Below are 17,984 nucleotides of genomic sequence, written 5' to 3'. Positions count from 1 at the left end.
ACTATGAATTTTGGAAAGACAATGCATTTTCTGTTTTGAATGTATTATCAATTTAACAATAACCCACAACCTTCAGACCAACTTGGATGTATTACAGAGCAAAAGATGATAAAGCATGTATTAGATGAGCTAAGGGTTGTAACTAGCAATAATTAGAACCATGTAATATCTTAGTAAAAAAGAGCCAAGCTTAGATTTCCTTAATAAATGTATGAGCATGTTACGTCTTAAGACTTCCCAAAGATGTCTCTCTAACTACTCTTGGTTCCCCTCCCCCGGAGGTATTGGAGATTGAACCAAGGACCCTCACATTGAGCTACATCTCTATCCCTTTTAAAAAATTTTAGACACCTTCTCCCTATGTAGCTAGTTGCCCAGGTTGGGCTCCCGTAGTGCTGGGGATTACAGTATGCACCACTACACCCTATGTTCCTTCTACTTTTATAGAAAGAGAACATTAGTTTAAATTTGAGAGAGAAATTATTCAATATATGCAGAAAACAAATATTTATCTGTCAGTGACTTTCTATATTAATCACTCTAATTAATCTATACACACACTATTGATTAATATAGAATATATACATGTACAATACAAATGTAATACAGATGGAATACATATTTTGAAATAGGGTCATTTTTATTTCACAAAAACCCTAAATATAAAATGTTTTCTTGTTGAGTGGGTTTTTTTTTTAACCATTTATAGAACTGATGGACAATCGCATACATATGTAAATAAGTCTAGAAGGGAAAAGTCATTAAAAAAAAACCAGTACAGCAGTTTGAAAAAGCTTTTCTTAAAAGTGTTAACACTTCACCTGATATTCTAAATATTAAGTTGAAGGTAAATGCTTAAAAATATCATTTGAGATCAAAATGAAAATCAGGTCAATCAAACGATGGTAGACATGTAAAGATGAGAAGATAAATAGTTGACTGATAAGCAAGGCATTCTCCAGTGTAAGCCAGTAGCAGAAAGCCAGAAACACTAAGCCCTACAAAAGCACACTCCAATGCATGACACACATACTTCCTCTCACCAGCACCAGCTTTGCCACCCTCCGTACATGTGGCAGACTCTTCCTGAAGTCTTACTATGCTTCACAACCCAGTATTAAGAAGGAGAGTTACCTAACTACATTTAAGTAATTGGAACATGGTAAATGGGTTTCTTTTTTTTTTTCCTATTTTCCCTTGTCCTGGGTATTCCTGAGAACTAAGGGGTGTGCTCATGGTGAACGTACCTAGTCACAACAAAAGGGGCATTCTTAGTAGACACTAAGCTAAAGTGGAAAGTGCAGACTTTTGCCCCAAAATATAAATGGGAAACAGAGGCAAAGGAGTTCTAGATGTGAGAGATACTGGACTGGAAACCCTGTGCAGGCAGACATTTTTTATTTGTTTAGCTCTCTAGGGAAACAGGTGGCAAAGGGGTCCTGTGGCTCAGATCTGGCCGGCCAGCAGCTCTGTAGCTGCAGTTCACTGGGCTATGGCTGTGCTCAGTCACTGGTATTTTGCCAGGAGTTGTTCTCACTTCACAGCGAGCACAAGTATGTGCAACCGAGCCTTGGCTGCCAACCCTTCTGGAATATCCCCGGAACAGAAACTAGTAGAGGCTAAGTCTTTTTTTTTTTATTGCTTAAACAAAACTGACAAATATCTAATTACTATTTACATAAGAAAAATGTGAAAAAAATTTTAAACCACCAAGGTTCAAGATGCATATGCAGAAATGGGAAATGTGCTTTATAGAAAAGACCCAAAGAAATATGATTTATTAAGTAGTCATGCTTGTTTCCAGAGGGGAGATAGACTGTGGAGTCCAAGTAAGAATGAGAAAATCTCTCCGGCGCTATCATCCGATATAGTCTATTCAAATAATTTAATCATTTCCCACCAAGTCACGCACACTTGCGTATAGCATCTTCCTTTCATACATACAAAAGCAACAAGGGGAGAAGGATAAGACTCCTGTCTCTTATAGTATATGCAGGCTACCTGCCCTAGGGTGGGTGTAGCACTCATACATTTAATCCCAGCATCACATACTCTAGATTCAGCCAACCCTGGAAAGACCACCCTATGAGTGCATAAAGCTTTGGGGGGACATCCAAACACAAACCATACTAATAATCTAGCAGTGCCATAGCTGATAAGGTTAATCATGAGTTCATGTGTTTCTTTACTGAGTAAGCTTCACTAAGCAACACCTATGTGTCCTGTGGCCCATCTATGGCTTGGTTCTAGAAATACAAAAATAAAAGATAGTTCTTCTGCTAAAGGAAGTCGCAATTATGTTATTAATTTCCAAAGGTAGTAGCACTGGTGACTTAAATAAGAGGTTAGTTTGCCATTTAAATCAGAATAAAATGATAGGGTAGATGTGAAGAAAAAGATGACTTCAAGTAGTGACATTGAACAGGGATTCAGGATGGACATTAGTTAACTATTTCTGAATAACATACAAGGTGACCACTAAAAAAACAGCATCCACGCAAAGATAGTACTACCTTTCCTGCTCTTTGTCTCCATGTCTATGAATCAGAAGTGGTCAAGGAAGGGAGGACAGAGAGATGAACTAATTATCTTCAATGATCAGATCAAGGAACACTACTCGACATACTCCAACAACGAGCCTTTCCAAAGCAGGCCTGCAAGATCCTTATTTAAAAGAACTTGATTATACGTCAGGCCATAGTAACAGCTAAATGATGTTAAAATTTTCTCTTAACATTGACTTCACAAAATAAATTCTTATTTTCCTTAATTACATGTGACATTGGAGGTGGCCTGGAAGGGGGTTCCTTTTCTCTGCAATCTGTATCTCTCATTCAGAATTGTACCTTAGACCCTGACTTTGCAAATCAAAATGAGAAGGCAATACATCTGTCACTTTTATAAAGATAAGGATTCAGGAAGGGTGATTCAATTAGTTATGTCTCAAAAATTGAGAAGGCCCAAGGATGATTGGAATTCTGTGCCACAGACGTTATTCTTGGAAATTTTAACTTACACACCATGAATATGTATCCTCCCATTCCCACTAGATATATATGCAATTTCTTCACAAGTTCTACTAATTTTTTCCTTCTGCTGTGCTGCATTGCTTAATTTGCCCTTGCAGCCACAGTGGAGTTGATGCTGCCTTCTCTGCAAGCTGTCCCCATACACCTCCTGCAGCAAGCCAGCTCCGGCGGCCTAACTCAGACAGTTCTTCCTCCATTGCCGAATAGATCGCCTGTCATAGAGCCACCCACACTGATCACACAGCTGTGACTGTGGTTTCTACACTGCAGATCTACACGGCAGATCCCTAGAGGAAGACTGTCCTGTTCCTCTTTTCCCTAGCACCTAACACAGGAAGGACCATAAAGAGAATCCTTGGGAAGGCTTCCAATCAAACCATAGCCCACTCTGAAGCATTTCTAGGTGTTGATGGGCTGCTGAAGATCAGTACCTATGAATCTGAGCAGCCCCCTGATTTTCTCTCCCAGTGTGCACAGGACTCCAAAAATCCATGACCACTGAGCCCACAGGGAAGCTTAACAATGCATCGTGGGAGTTAAGAGAAAAATACAACATTTCTGCAAGTTCCACTTGAAAAGTTGGCAATGCCTAAGAAGGCTTATAGTGAGTCTGTTTTCCTTAAGTCAGTGCCTCTGCCCTTTATGCAGGAAAGCTGTGTAAGAGTTTCCTCATCAAGTGCCAAATGAATAGGAATTTAGAAAGACTCAACTACAAAACAACTTGTAGTTCTGCAAAAGAGTATCTGTCTACCTAGATGCGTTCAGTGTGTCAGAACTCAGTGCCATGGTAACCAGCAAGTATGGAAGGTTTTATGAAAAGTCTTCCTTTGTTTTGTTTTGTTTTGTTTTTTTGGGTACCAGTAATCAAACTCAGAAGAAAAGTCTTCCTTTCAATTAATCTTACTAGCAGGCTCTATCTCAGTCTCCTTTTGCTCGGGTTTTTCATGTTTATTTTCCTCTAACACCTTTCCACATGGAGGTAGGAAATGCATAATAATAATAGAAAATAACGTGTTTTTAACTGAAATACTGGTTCAAAGCTAGTACATGCACAATTAAGTATATTTTGTGATGAGTTATTTTTCACAGGCAATTTAAAGCACATTAATATTGGGATGCTAAAACTCAGGCGTTTTATCTTATCTTTTTCTTCCCCTATTTAGGAATGAATTGAAGAAAAGTTTCACTTTTGAGATTACTTTTTTAAAAGGAAATGGCAAGAATCACTTTGAAAAATAATGGTATTTAACTAGAAGTTCTCTGAAGAAATTTTAAGCTTCTCCAGAATTAATAGTAAAAGGAGAAGAAAGGAGGAAAAAAAAATTAAAGCAGCACACCTCTGTGAAGATGGCACCAGGCACAAGTTCATGGTGTGGGGCTGGGGGCGTAGCTCAGTGGCAGAGCAATTCCTAGCTTGCACAAGGCCCTGGGTTCAATCCTCAGTACCAGAGTAGGAAAAAATTCAAGGTTAATTTCGTATCTTGGCGTAAGGTACTGACATTCAAGATTCGTCGTACTGCAGCAGAGTTCTGAGTACACTAAACTTTCAGCTTGGGGACATTGCATAGGCCACTCACTCTATCAAAAGGATGAGACCTGGCTTATCACAGTTACCAATACATAACAGATACTTAAAGTAAAATAAATTGCCCAGACACTTACAGTAAAATAAACAAAATACATATTGAATCCTATATTTGCATTTTATACTCCATCTGCATTTTACAACATACTACATATGTATAACCCCCTGGCAGCAGTTTTAACTATTTTCTAAGTTTTCAGTCATTACTCTTGGTTCTCAGTCACTGGTTTACATTTCTGGTCACCATTCTAAGGTCAAGTCTACATTTTCAGTCACTGGTCTAAGAGCTCCACCTCTAGTCTAGGTTCTTGACTCTTTTCCAACTTCCTATACTCTCTTCCTATGAAAACAAAAGCTTAAATAAAAAACAACAAAAAATGTGGTAAGAATGAAACAAGTAAGTTCAAAATTAAGAAGGCAAAGAGTTCACAAATATGTCTTGCAAGGTAATCATTAGATAGGTAGGTAAGACAGGATGCAATAAAACTTCAATGACCAACTAACGGCCGAAGGTCTGTGCCCCTGGGGATGGATGTGACGAGCTCCACTTGTCTCTATCGGAGCTTCCCATGCATCAGTGCAAATTCAACTCATGCTACTTGATTATATTTAGCCCCCACCCAAAAAAAGTTATTTTACTGAAAAAAAAAGGAACAGAATCAGGGAAACTCATGCAACACTTGCATTTTTGTTAAGGGCGTTGTGGTCCTTACAGTAGTGAAGTCTGGAGTACTAGGAAATTTTCTAAAACTTCAAAGATTTTTAGAAATCATCAAAATTGTGTAAAATTATAAAACTCAATAATCATAGAGGCAAATTTAAATCATCATCTAAGTTACCCAGGTCACTTTTATTGGATGAGTCTTTCTAAACAATCACATTAAGGTCTCACTAACTTTTTATTTCCAAGTAGAATTCAGACTCTAAAGTCATCAATTTACAGCAAAGTCAAAAGTGTGCTCAGATGTGCTGAACAATAAACTTATTAGGACATTTTAAATGCATGATTTCTTCCCATGCCTGAGAAAGCTCTCTTCATTAGGCTAAGTGCTTGCTGTGATTCGGACATATACGTTGGAATAAAGTAGCAGTTGCCCCCAAGTGAAAATGTTTCCCATTAAGCATATGCTAGGTCAACACCACTCTACATCTGAGCATAAATGCAGATAAAACACTTCACATTATGATTCAATTAAAAACCTCCAAGATACGTTACCTGCCGCCTCGCGCACTGAAAGGCACTACATGGATTCCCAGAGGCCCTCCATCGTTGGAGACTTGTACGAGCTTTACCATATCACTGTGAGACAATGATGAATGAGGGAGCATGAACATGTACTGTAAACAAACCGAAACTGAAACAAACAACACAAAGACCGCCACAACACAGACACTCAACAAAACAACAAAAGAGAACGAAACAACTGTCCCACCAAGCACACAGGCATACACATACAAACTGGGGAATAAAAGCATGGTGGTGAAGGCAACGTCAAACACTACATACCTGAACGCTAGTCTGATGGCATGGAGGGAGAGCAATCATCAGAAATAACTGCGTTAAAAATGACACAGACCATTTCTCTTGGACCATACTGTTGTGTGTAATATGAGTTCATGCTTTGCAAGTCAAATCTCTAGACTTCTGCCTTAATGTGTCACTCTGGTATCTAGTTCAAGGACCCTAAAGACTAGCTGAACAATAGCATTACAGCTACATAGCACTTGGTAATTTAAAAAGTGCTCTAATATATGTCATACCACTAGTCCCTCCAATAAAGTAATGAGATCAAAGTTTCCACCCTCATAGGCGATTCTGGTTGTCCCTACTGCCCATTCTTCTACACTAATGGAAAATCACTGTTTCCTTAAGTGCCATAAGAACACTGGAACCGTGGGCTGTAAAACTCCATTCTCAAAAACTACCTTCTTTTAGGCCGGGCGTGGTGGCGCACGCCTGTAATCCCAGTACTCGGGAGGCTGAGGCAGGAGGATCATTGTGAGTTGGAGACCAGCCTGGGCTACAAAGTGAGCTCAAGGCCAGTCTGAACTGCAAAGCGAGACCCTGTCTCAAAAAGACAAAAAAAAAAAACACTACCCTCTTTTAGACACTGCTAATACAATTTGAACATCTCTTAAAACTAAGAATGGTGTGATTGAAATAAATTTATTTTCTTCCACAGTCTTTCTAAAAAATATCTCAGGCATGGCAAGTATTTTTTTAAATAGAAACACTCCAAGTGCTGGTTAGGGTTTATCTAAACATTATCTGATTCTAGAGGTGGCTCAATCTCACCAAAAAGGTACTTGGAGCTCTCCCTTGGAAGATCAAGAGAAGACAGAATGAAGTATAAAAATGTTAATATACTTCATTCAGCACCCCAAGCTTTTACCAACATCAAAGAAAGAATCTGGAAGGTCTGCAGTCCCTGGTCTAAGCTATCAAAGGAAGAGGTCCTGAGACCATCTTCCATTTCAAACATATCAATATTTAAGATAATTGGAAAGCACTGAAAAAGATTTGATTTGTCCTTATATTTAAAAATCACATTCAAGGTACTAGATATATGACCTCTAATTTTTCATCAAATATCTTGAAATATTATTTGTTCAATCAAAAAAGTATTTATGCTCTAATGCCCAATGTTTACATGATCCAATTAGTCTTTCAAATAAGTATATCCATGATTTTCTTTAATCCGGCAAAGTTGAAGAACAAACAAATGACCAAAATATCAACAAACAAAGCAATCTGACAACAGTTACTATGTTTACAGTGCTATTAACATGACCATTTTCCATCAAATACTATTTGCTATTCTAACTTAATAGTATTTGCCAAGGCATGAAACTCTGGACAGGTACATGTGAATGACCATGCAATGCTGTTCAAATTGCAGTGTTAACTCAACAGATGAAAGATGTGCTTTAGAAGATCAAATCAGTGCAAGCCATGTTAAGCACAAACATTCCTCATGCCATATGCTTTCAGAATCCTTATTGCAGTTAATGATACTACATGAATATTACAAATCTAGTTAAAACCATGAGTAACTTACTCCAGAGAAAAGCTGGTTACACTCTCCAAACCAGTGTCTGCATGGCCCACTGGCTCCACTCGGCTGCTGTCTTCTGCCGACCCATCCTCCTCCTAGAAGCCACAGACAGACACAAGGAGAAGAGCACTCGGTTAGGTCTGTCTAGCAGTGAGAAAGGAAGTTAATACCAAGTCCAACGGGCATTACAGCCACATGAACTAGATCTTCTCCAGGGAGCATAACCTTTAATGATAAGATGGGTGTGCAAATGTGAAAAGCTCAACTTCGCCATATCCCCAGAGGTGAACAAGACACTACCAGAGAAGGAAAGAACATTGAACTTCAATTTATGCCAGTTTTCTTCACTTGTTATTTTAATTTCTCCTGATGTATATTTTAAGAAGCAAGTATGTATTACTACAACATTAAGATATATTAATAAACAAATGTATGTGACACTGGGTACGTATGTTTAAAAATGTTACAAACGAAAACAGCCAAGACTGATGACAGCCAGGGCCACTACCAAAACCAAAGAAGTCATCGTGTGTCAGCTCCTCAGTTCCCACTAACAGAGACAGTCAAAATGAGCACAGGGTGAGTGTAATCTCAAGTTAAAATCTTTTACACTGGGAAATTTCACATAGCCTAACCGGCTAACTATTTAGAGTTATCTGTCAAGGCAGTAAGGTCTCAGCCATGAAGAATCACTTCTGTCTGTCTTTATCTCAAGGATCAAGCATGAAGAAAAAACACAAATAGCAATGTAATCAGCCTCCACATTTGTATCCATCCTTCCTCCAACACATGTATCCAAGTATGGTACACATTGGGTAAGCATGTCTGTGCTACAAAGCGTGCATGTGGAAATGATGTGGTTGTTTAAAGAAAGAATGAAGTTCCATTCAAGAATATTCCTTAATTTATAACCCCGGCCACTGTCTCTTTCTTAAGGAATTTACTAATTTAAGTGTTACTTAAAATGGCTTTTGAAGACTATTTGAATAAGGATAAACATGCCGAACTGCTATCAATGTTCTGCTAACCAAATTAGCATATTTAGAAAAGACTCAGATTGTCCAAATACAATGGTAAAGAGGCCCACACGTACTTTACCTGAGATCCCTAGTGTCTGGCACCTATTAAGTACTCTGTAAATATTTTGCTAATTAAAGCAAAATCATCCCTAGGAATCTCTGGGGATGTCACAAAGCAAAGAAGTAAAATTTATTTAATCTGTTTCTTGGAAGTCTACATGTAAAATTTACATATAAAGATAATTTGCTGGATTTCCTTTTTTTTTAACTTTAGAAACTTGACATCAGAGATGGTATTGTGAACTTATTAAACTCCCTGTGTTAGGAAAGAAAATCAGTCATGGGAAAAACATTCTATATTTTTACTCTTGTATTTGAGACTCAGAGTCATCAATAGAGATATAAATCAACAAAGCGATAAGCAAGAACCACAGGACCAAGACACAATGACAAGCAACATATTAAGTTACAGAAGGGACGTAAGGGCAGCAGCAGAGCACTCATAGTGCCCCACTGGCATTTGCTGTGGGAACCCAGCAAGCCATGAAGGCACCGTGGCTCCCCGGGAACCGCGGATGTGTTCCATGCATCCCAGCTGAGGGGCACATGGAGCCAGGCTCCGCGAAGATGGATGATCCTGTGTTGGAGAGGCTCTAATATGTCCTTCTTAGTCATCTATCTCTCTTATGCACGGCACATAATACATCTCAAAGGTTAACAGCATCTTGAACCTGCCTAAGAACAGCACTCTGAATATAAACACCGACTCCCAAAGGATGCTTTTCCACTGGGACCAGGGGAGGGGAGGAGAGCGACGTTTACAAACCAGATGTAAGCCATAAAAATAATCGTACTTTAGAGATATTCTGATTCAGGATTAATAATTTAAGCTCTACTGAAATGCCATAAGGATGTATGTCCAGCTGAAAGCCCTATGCTACACTACAAAATAGTCACATAAGTGGAATAACCCCAATGCCAGCGATAAACCCGTAACTGCTAATCCACACATTCACTGCTCCCACGGCCCACCCTCAGCCCCCAGGGCACACCACATAATATTCAGGGAGCTGCATGTGGGGTTGAGTGTGGACTGCAGCGCTCAGTGCAGCGAGGCGCAGCTGCAGGTACTGTGAGAACCACAAGTTAGAATTTCCCAACACCTCCCTGTGTAAATATCAGCTCCTATATGATTTTGCTTTGCTGTCTGGTACTCTTCTTAAAAGCTGGGACTGAACATAGTTACTTTTAGTAAGAGTAACACACTGGATTCCACTGTAACCATAACAAATGGTGCTTAGTTACTGTATACATCAAATCAATATTTAAAAGCTACAGCATTACTCTAGATAGTGTTAAAGAAATTCCTCATGAGACAGTACATTTTCTTTTCCCTCGCTCCATTTTATTGAAGTACAGAAGGTAAGAATATAGGTTCAAGAGTTAAAATGTTAAAAATTAAAACAAGGAAAAGTTAAAAATACTTGAATGTGAATACTAACTCTAATATTTGCTAATTTTACAGCCCTGCACATGTTATATACCCTTCTATTTAATGGGAACAGTAAGAACATATTCTTCTTAGGACTAAAAAGAAGACTATACAAGGGTGGTATGGTGCCCAACACACAGTAATTGCCAAACAGCAATTCACAAATGCTATCAAAAGCCAAAACAAAGAGTAAGTTTCTGGTACAAAAACACACCTTGATAACTATGTAAGGGTAATTATGCACACATAAGATATTTTAGTACCATTTGTCCATTCATGCTCCATGTGGGTTGCAAAACAATTGGATACAAACTTAACTATTGTAAAAATTGTCTATAATTGGCAAACTTGTATAACACCTGATATTTACTGTGCTTTGCAGTACACAAACTATTTTCATTGTAAAATATTTTTGGGAGGAAAATAAATCAAGAAAAAGATAAACTACTGAATGCTACAATCAAGTGAATGGCAGGAGAAAGAGTATGGGTTGGTTAGTAGTTAAGGTAATTTTCCAAAAAGAAAGTAAATGTCAAGAACTGTAGAGCACTTTGTAAATATAATCATGATGCATCATTTAAAAGATATGTTAATATTAAAGAGAGTTGTAAAGCACCCTGATATCAGCCTCCCGGGATGCTGACAGAAGATACGCCACTGCTGGAACAGAGAGAACACTGATTACTATGCACAACTCCTTTAGTCAGAGCACTGTCCTTATACGCAGTGGTTTCTTAAGCAAAAATCCTCACCAGGGCCATAAAGAGAGCCAGGGGCCTCTGGCACACACAGAAGAACTCTGGATGTACGGAACTCAAACCTTTTACACAACAGCAAACACACCTGCTTACTGCTACAGAGGTAGACACTATGGCTACGCCGCCAAACATCCTCAAAACAATGCTCTCTATCCTCACGTTGTACAAAAATGCAAGAGTGCCATGCAGAATTTTCCCTGAACAACAGGTTTGACTGAAGCATTGGCAAATAACAACATCTGCACGATTACTAGCATATCCTTAACAACTGCTCTGCGATGGCAATGCCTGAAGTTGTAACACTAAATTTTGCTAGATAGAAAAGTTATACCTTCTATATAAAGAAAAAATGATTTTTGCTCAACAAAACAAAAAAATCAAATCAAGCGTGAGTTGATTGTTCTTTGCTTTTTTTGTTTTGCTGTTTTTCCTTTTAAGACAGGGTTTCACTATGTAGTTCAGCCTGGCCTCAAACTCAACATGAAGCCCAGGTCAGCCTTAAACTCACTTGTGATCCTCCTGCCTGAGCCTCCCAAATGCTAGGATTACAGACATGTGCCACCATGCCTACCAAGGACAGTTTCTTATAAAACTGTTTTGGCATGAGGTCCAGCAAACTCCAATGAAACAGGCTAAGAAGCCAAGGAAAATAGCAGAATATGGGCAGACCAACCCCCAATGGAAGCAGAAACCAGTTCTGACTGGAGCTGAAGGGCTGTTGAGTCAGGGAAGTCATCTCCATGAGAAAAAAAATTAATAAACGGCCTGGTACTTTTAAATATTTGCTAAATAATAGACATTTAACAACCCTGACAAAGAACTGTAGGGAAAAAAATTAAAGATACATATCAAGAAAATAAAACAAAGTTTTAAAAAGCCACAGAAATTTTACCTTTGAGAAAGAAAGTATAAAAGTTCAGAGTTCCTGACTGCTTACCCAGTGAGCGATTCTCACATGGCCATGCCATGTGAAGGGTTACTTTTTTTTTAACCCGTGCTGAGATCAAACCTGGTGCCTCCTTCACGCTAGGTACATGCTGCATCCCTAAGTTACACCTCAGCCCTGAATTGAACCTCTGCTGTAGCAATATTAAGACCAATTAGGTACTCTGTATTTCATTCCCCCTTTTTTTGATTATAAAAATAGCTAATCATATTTTAAGGAGTGCACTCTGAATCACTCTGCAATGCTTCCGAGTTCTAGATGTGTTGTTCCCATTAGATTTAAATGGTCTGTTTTTCTTTTAAGACAGAGAAAAGAAACATTGGATAAGCCCGTGAGAGAAGTAAGTTTTAGATAGGTTAGGAATACCTGGGAGGGAAAGGGAAATGGAAATTTATGTAAAAACTATTTTGAGCTTCTAGTACAGAGGAATAAGTTTATTATCGTGCACATACCTGTAGTATAAAGAGTGCCAATAGGTAACAGTATTTATTTTATTTTTTATGCATATATGTTTTGGTACTAGGATTGAACCCAGGGTCTCCCAGGAAGCCCTCTGGCTCCGATCTATACCCCTAGCCTTAGATAACACATTTTTGAAATCACAAGTGATAATATAAAGTAAAGCAAAATTTGGTTCAACTCTTAAATGTCATTTGTATTTGGAAATTTTTCTGGCTCTGTCAACCTCCATCTGAATGCTAGATATCTTCACCAGCTTCACACATTAAAAAAAAAAAAAAATCCAAAAATTTCAGGTGGCTATCACTGTAAAGTTGTACCAATTGTCACTAAAACAGTTAAGACTTGGATTCTGCCTCTGCCATTTACCATAGAAAATAAGGCTACAAATGTTTTTGAAACAGGAAACACCAAACCACACTATCTCACAAAAACATAACAAAACTTAATCCAAAATCTAAGCATAGCTACACTGGAATTTTGAGCTTCAAAGAACTAAATTTTTTTATTATTACTTGAAAGAAAAGCCTCACTTCAGACTTGTTATCATTTTAAAACTGTTTTATAAAAAACTAAGTTACAGAACCCTACTTAAACGTCCTATGAGCTTATTTTTTATTTTTATGCTTAGGAAGCATAGAAGGAAGTGAGGATTTTCCTAAATTAATGAGAGACATGTTAGCTACTGATGAGCTATAGGATCCTAGAGAAAATATTCATTTACATGTTGACAGGATGGATTAAGCCACTTTTCCTTAGGATTACATTTGCTGGAAAATAATTCCTGAGAGAATCTGTTTCCAGGTCCCCTAAGTATCACAAATAGGATTCCAGAAGGCGTTGTGTTAATGTTGCAACTACTTGATTAATTGGCCAAATCACCGGGGGGAAAGTAATTTTCCATCAAAGGTGGGGAACAATTGAAAACATCTGGGGAGAGGGGTACTTCAACACTGAAAGTAAAAAGTCTGTAATAATCATGAAACTTTACTTCATGATCATTATATTTCACTAGAATAAAAAAATTCATGAAAAAAACTGCAATTGATATACTTTATGGATAGGCAATATTATATACTAAATAAGACCTTTTAAAATAAAATTTCTACTAGAAGAAAATTAATAGCTGTTATACTTTTAGACACAGTATAATTCATGTAATATAAACTGTGCTCTACTAAACAGAGTTCAACACCAAATTATTTAGGATTCTATGAGGAATCATTCAGTCCCTATGATGTTCACATTGTATGTGAGCTGCATACTACAACCAGATCCCCAACATTCTCACCTCAAGCTAATCCTGATCAAATGCTGTGTTTAACATCACCCATGAAATTTCCATTTCCCAAAAAAATGACATGTTTCCTGTCCTGAAACATACACAAGACTCCACACAACCAAAGAAGCAAGAGGCTTCTTTAAAAGAAGAACAGATGGTGCTGATTTATGAAAGCTGTCTAACCACAGAGAACAAAAAGTAGGGGCCTTTGCAACTGTTACAGGCAGAAGAAAATCTCAAAATTAAGTTTCCAAAGGCAAGTGTGCTTCTTGTAGATTATTCGGAGTTCAGCGCATGAGGAATCAAATAGGGTGGGATCTTGTCATACACTACTATTTCTTTATTTACTTTCTGGTCCATGCCTGATGGGGGTTGGGCACTGCTGCTTCACTGTTCAGGTAATTTTCATCCAACCAACCAGTCTGGTGGCGGATGTGCACATGTACAGATATGCAGATGTGCACTGCTTACCAGAATAACGCCCACCGGTTTTCCTTTGAATATCAATGAAACCCAGTGGATTGTTGAAAAGAGATTCTGTGATCTGACCAATCTTGCTTTTCTAAAAATACCATTCTAATCCTCACTGAGGTGAAATTTTAAAATGTTCTATTTTAGGTGTGAGATAAATAATCCATGGGTATGTAAATGACACCTTACTCAGATATATATTAAAAGACCATATATAACTATTCTCATTTAAAAAGATCAGTCTCTCTTCAGTGTAAAAATATTTGCAAGATTAACATTTGTTTACTAAGGCTGAAATGAAAGTGAGTTTTAAGTAAACTTTTATTTAAATCACTAGTGAATATTTTGTTGCTAGTAAGAAGTACAAAACATTTTTGTGGTTTTTTGAGACAATGTCTTGCTATGTAGTCGGGCTGGCTTTGAACTTGCGGCAATTCTTCTTGCCTCAGACTCCTGAGTCCCAGGATTACAGTTGTCAGCCCACTGGAGGTGGGGGGTGTTGCCCAAGGGAGATTTTCAAGGGTGAGGCCCCAAGGTTAAAGAACACATGTGTGCAAGACATCAGCAACAACAGCAGGCCACAAGGAGCAGAACGTAAGAGCAAGAGCTGCCTGCCTCCTTACTGTATAATTCTTATGCAGGTTGTTATCTCATATTTACATTCTTACATAGTACTGTAACCAGCACATACATTTTTCATCTGCATTAAATCAAGGTTACATAACTGTGTCCCACTGTACACCTGTGTTACACAGGTGGGGTCACATCCTCAGGTGTCCTCAGATGCCCCTGAGCTTTGAAGCAGTCTGAGCGGTTCCCCACAACAGTAATGTGCCACCATGCCCAGCTCAAATCATTTTCTTTCAAAGGGAAAAAAAAAAACCTGAAATACATGATACAATCCTCAGCACACGTGCCTATGTGTCCACACGCACACATGCGCACACACACATACACATATATGTAAAATAAAAAATAAAATTATACTAGGTACCAATTACTTCTTTAGTCCTTAATATAACCTCAATTTAACCCTGAATAAACCCTTAGAAGTATTTCAATAGGTGGGGCTGGCGGGTTATATAGATACAAGATCTTTTTTCCAACATGATTGAGCCACATGACCACATGACAAGCTCTGAATGATTTGAGCATGCTATAGTTTGATAAATAAGCAGTGTTAATATACAAAATACTCATTAACAACGTTTACTGAATATGTTACACGAAACTGTATCAGGAGATGCTCTGCCCACACTGGCAGTGACACAGCAGACAGCAGACCTAGTGGAAGTCCTGCATCCACCATGCCTGGTCATCCCAGCCTGGCCCCACTCCTCAGTCTAAGTGAAGGAGACAACTTTATCCCATAAGCTTGTTGTGATGGACACAGGGATAGCACTATGTGGAAAGCACCTCACATGTGAAAATAAAACATTTAGGGGAAAGACAGAGAAGTCATTTTACTAAACATCTGGTTAGAATGCACCAAAATCACACATACACTCTCTCAGTCAGTTAATGCTCACAAAAGGTAGGAATTCATATTGGGAGAAAATTCAGCCTAGACAAGAGTTTCTACTTCCCTGCACTGGCAAAATGGAGATTTTGAAAACTACATTAAGTATTTTAGTTTCAGTGTTTTGTTTCATTTTGTTTTTCCACTTTATTTTACTCATGAAAGAGTGACCCAGAATTACTAAGTAGAGAATCTGATCCAAGCCAACCAGTTAGCATCAGGACCAGAATCTGTGACAAAGTGTAATAAAATGTTTGATGTAAATAAATATTACATTACGGTAATACCATAATGTACAGGTACTTTTGTATAAGTGGCAATTTCTATTCAATTTTTTTGAGAATTTTTGAGAGACAGATGTCACTCATGAACATCAAGAGTTATATCTAGGGAAATGTCACCACCAGTTCTACCCGGGAGGCAGGATTACAAGAGATTTTTACTGTGTATTTATAGCTTGAAGTATTTTTACAATGTGCATAAAACTGCTTAGAAATAAATGTAATTTTTATTGATTTCTTAAAGGCTTACTACACATATACATATACACACACACATTTTATATATATATATATATATATATATATATATATATAAAATAATCTCTCTGAAAATTAATTGTGATGAGAATCCAGGGCTTGGGAAGAACATGGTGTGACAGAGAAGCTCACAAGCGGGACTTGTGACTGTGCCACTCTGTGAAACATTTAATTGATCCTAGAAATCAAGCAGAGCTTTTAAAACAACTCATGTTTCGGCCTACTATTCTGACTGGGAGAAGAGTTCAGGAAGAACAAAAGAGAGGCAGACCAGTGAGATGCCTTATCAAATGAGCTCCAGAGCAGAAGACATTTCAGTTGATTTCTGACAAAAGGTAGGAATTGTTTTTGTGAGAATCAAACAGAGAATCGAGGTGACTGGGGAGGAGTGACCAGGAAGGAGTCTCTAGAAGGCAAGTTCACCCTTGGGCCCTGGGGTCCACAGAAGCCTAGCAGAGACTTCAGGAGGAACCGAGATGCACATCCACACACTCTCTGCCTGGATGATGAGTATGCATGTGGTCATTACCTATTAGAAAGGACTTAAGAAAACATTTCTTCTCCCAGTAGCCTCACACTTTATTATTTCAAATTGTTAATAAACAAGTAAAGAGCAACACATGGGTCCCCATCAAACTCCATCGCTGTAAACATGTACTGGAATTTGTACTGGCTTATTACTTTTCAATGCAATATTATAATTTCACAAAGGAAATACAGTCATTAACTTACTTAAAACCAGTAAATGGCTTGGATGAAGTAAGCAGATTAGAACATAAAATTTAAAAAACACATCAACAACAGCAAAAAGCCTTCCTTTCACTTAACGTTGCATTTAAATTCAGTGAAGCAAACGCTAGTTAGATTTCCTAGGGATTATGGGATTATGTTATTTCTGATAAAATGTGACTACTATACGGTACATTTGAACCAACAGATTCAGCAATGTTGATTTGTTTGAACATTCAATTTTAAATTATTATTTCAAATGTTTATCATTAATATTAGCTACTAACAATAATAAAACTAATTAACTACATACTGTTGCACTGTCCATAATTCTCAAAATGATATGTCAAATAAAAATTAAATAAGTACAATACTTTAAAGTATTAATTAACCATGTGTTGTTTCATTTGTTGTGACAGCTTAGAATGATGTGAACAGGAATTCTGCATGCACAATGTTTTGGGGGAGCTTAACTTCTCTGTGCCTCAGTGTCCTCATCTATAAACTGAGGTTAAAAGCATAGACCTCATAGAGTTTCTATGAAGAGCAACCGAGTTCATTGATGTGAGGTACTGAGAACACTACGTGATAGCTAATAAATGCTAAGGAGGTCACACTCTGGCTAAATGAAACCAAAACGTTATCTATAACATACCATCTGGGGTTTTTGTTGTTCTGTTGTTGTTTTGAGGAGGGTTTTTTTGTTTTGTTTTTCCTTTTTTGTTTGGTTTTGTTTTCTGAGACACAGTCTATATAGTTCAGGTTGGCTTTGAACTCACTATATAGCCCAGTTTGGCCACAAATTTGCTGTGACCCTCATGCCTTGGCCTCCAGACTGCAGGGATTACAGGCATACACCAGCATGTCCAGACCATTTTTTTTTTTTTTTAAAAGTAAAACTCTTCCATCTTCTATGGAAGAAAATTTAGGTTACAATGATTAAAGTATGCCATAATCTTTAAGATAATGAAGTACTGATATGAGATGATTATCTTTCCCACCAAAAGATATTAAGATTGTTTCTACCTTTTTGAGCACATTTGAGTGCTTGCTTCTAGTTTTTTGAAATCATAGATTTTCCCTATTATATTGTTATATAA

At 37.8% G+C, this 17,984-nt stretch overlaps 1 protein-coding gene across 20 annotated transcripts in view; it reads right to left on the bottom strand.

The window, feature by feature from the left end:
• Positions 1 to 17,984, bottom strand: part of Pard3 (par-3 family cell polarity regulator) — a 527,188-nt gene that overhangs the window by 266,628 nt on the left and 242,576 nt on the right. For all 20 annotated transcript variants that reach the window (XM_005398126.2, XM_013521392.1, XM_013521386.1 and 17 more), the window contains 2 exons: positions 7,674 to 7,765; positions 5,831 to 5,914 (listed from right to left, as the gene is read on the bottom strand). In XM_005398126.2, coding sequence (XP_005398183.1) covers positions 5,831 to 5,914; positions 7,674 to 7,765 — 176 coding nt within the window. The remainder of the gene's footprint in view (positions 1 to 5,830; positions 5,915 to 7,673; positions 7,766 to 17,984) is intronic.

Source organism: Chinchilla lanigera, unplaced genomic scaffold, assembly GCF_000276665.1.
Source record: "Chinchilla lanigera isolate Chin_1 unplaced genomic scaffold, ChiLan1.0 scaffold00061, whole genome shotgun sequence".
NCBI classification, from domain to species: domain Eukaryota; kingdom Metazoa; phylum Chordata; class Mammalia; order Rodentia; family Chinchillidae; genus Chinchilla; species Chinchilla lanigera.
This window is presented reverse-complemented; position numbering and strand designations above follow the sequence as displayed.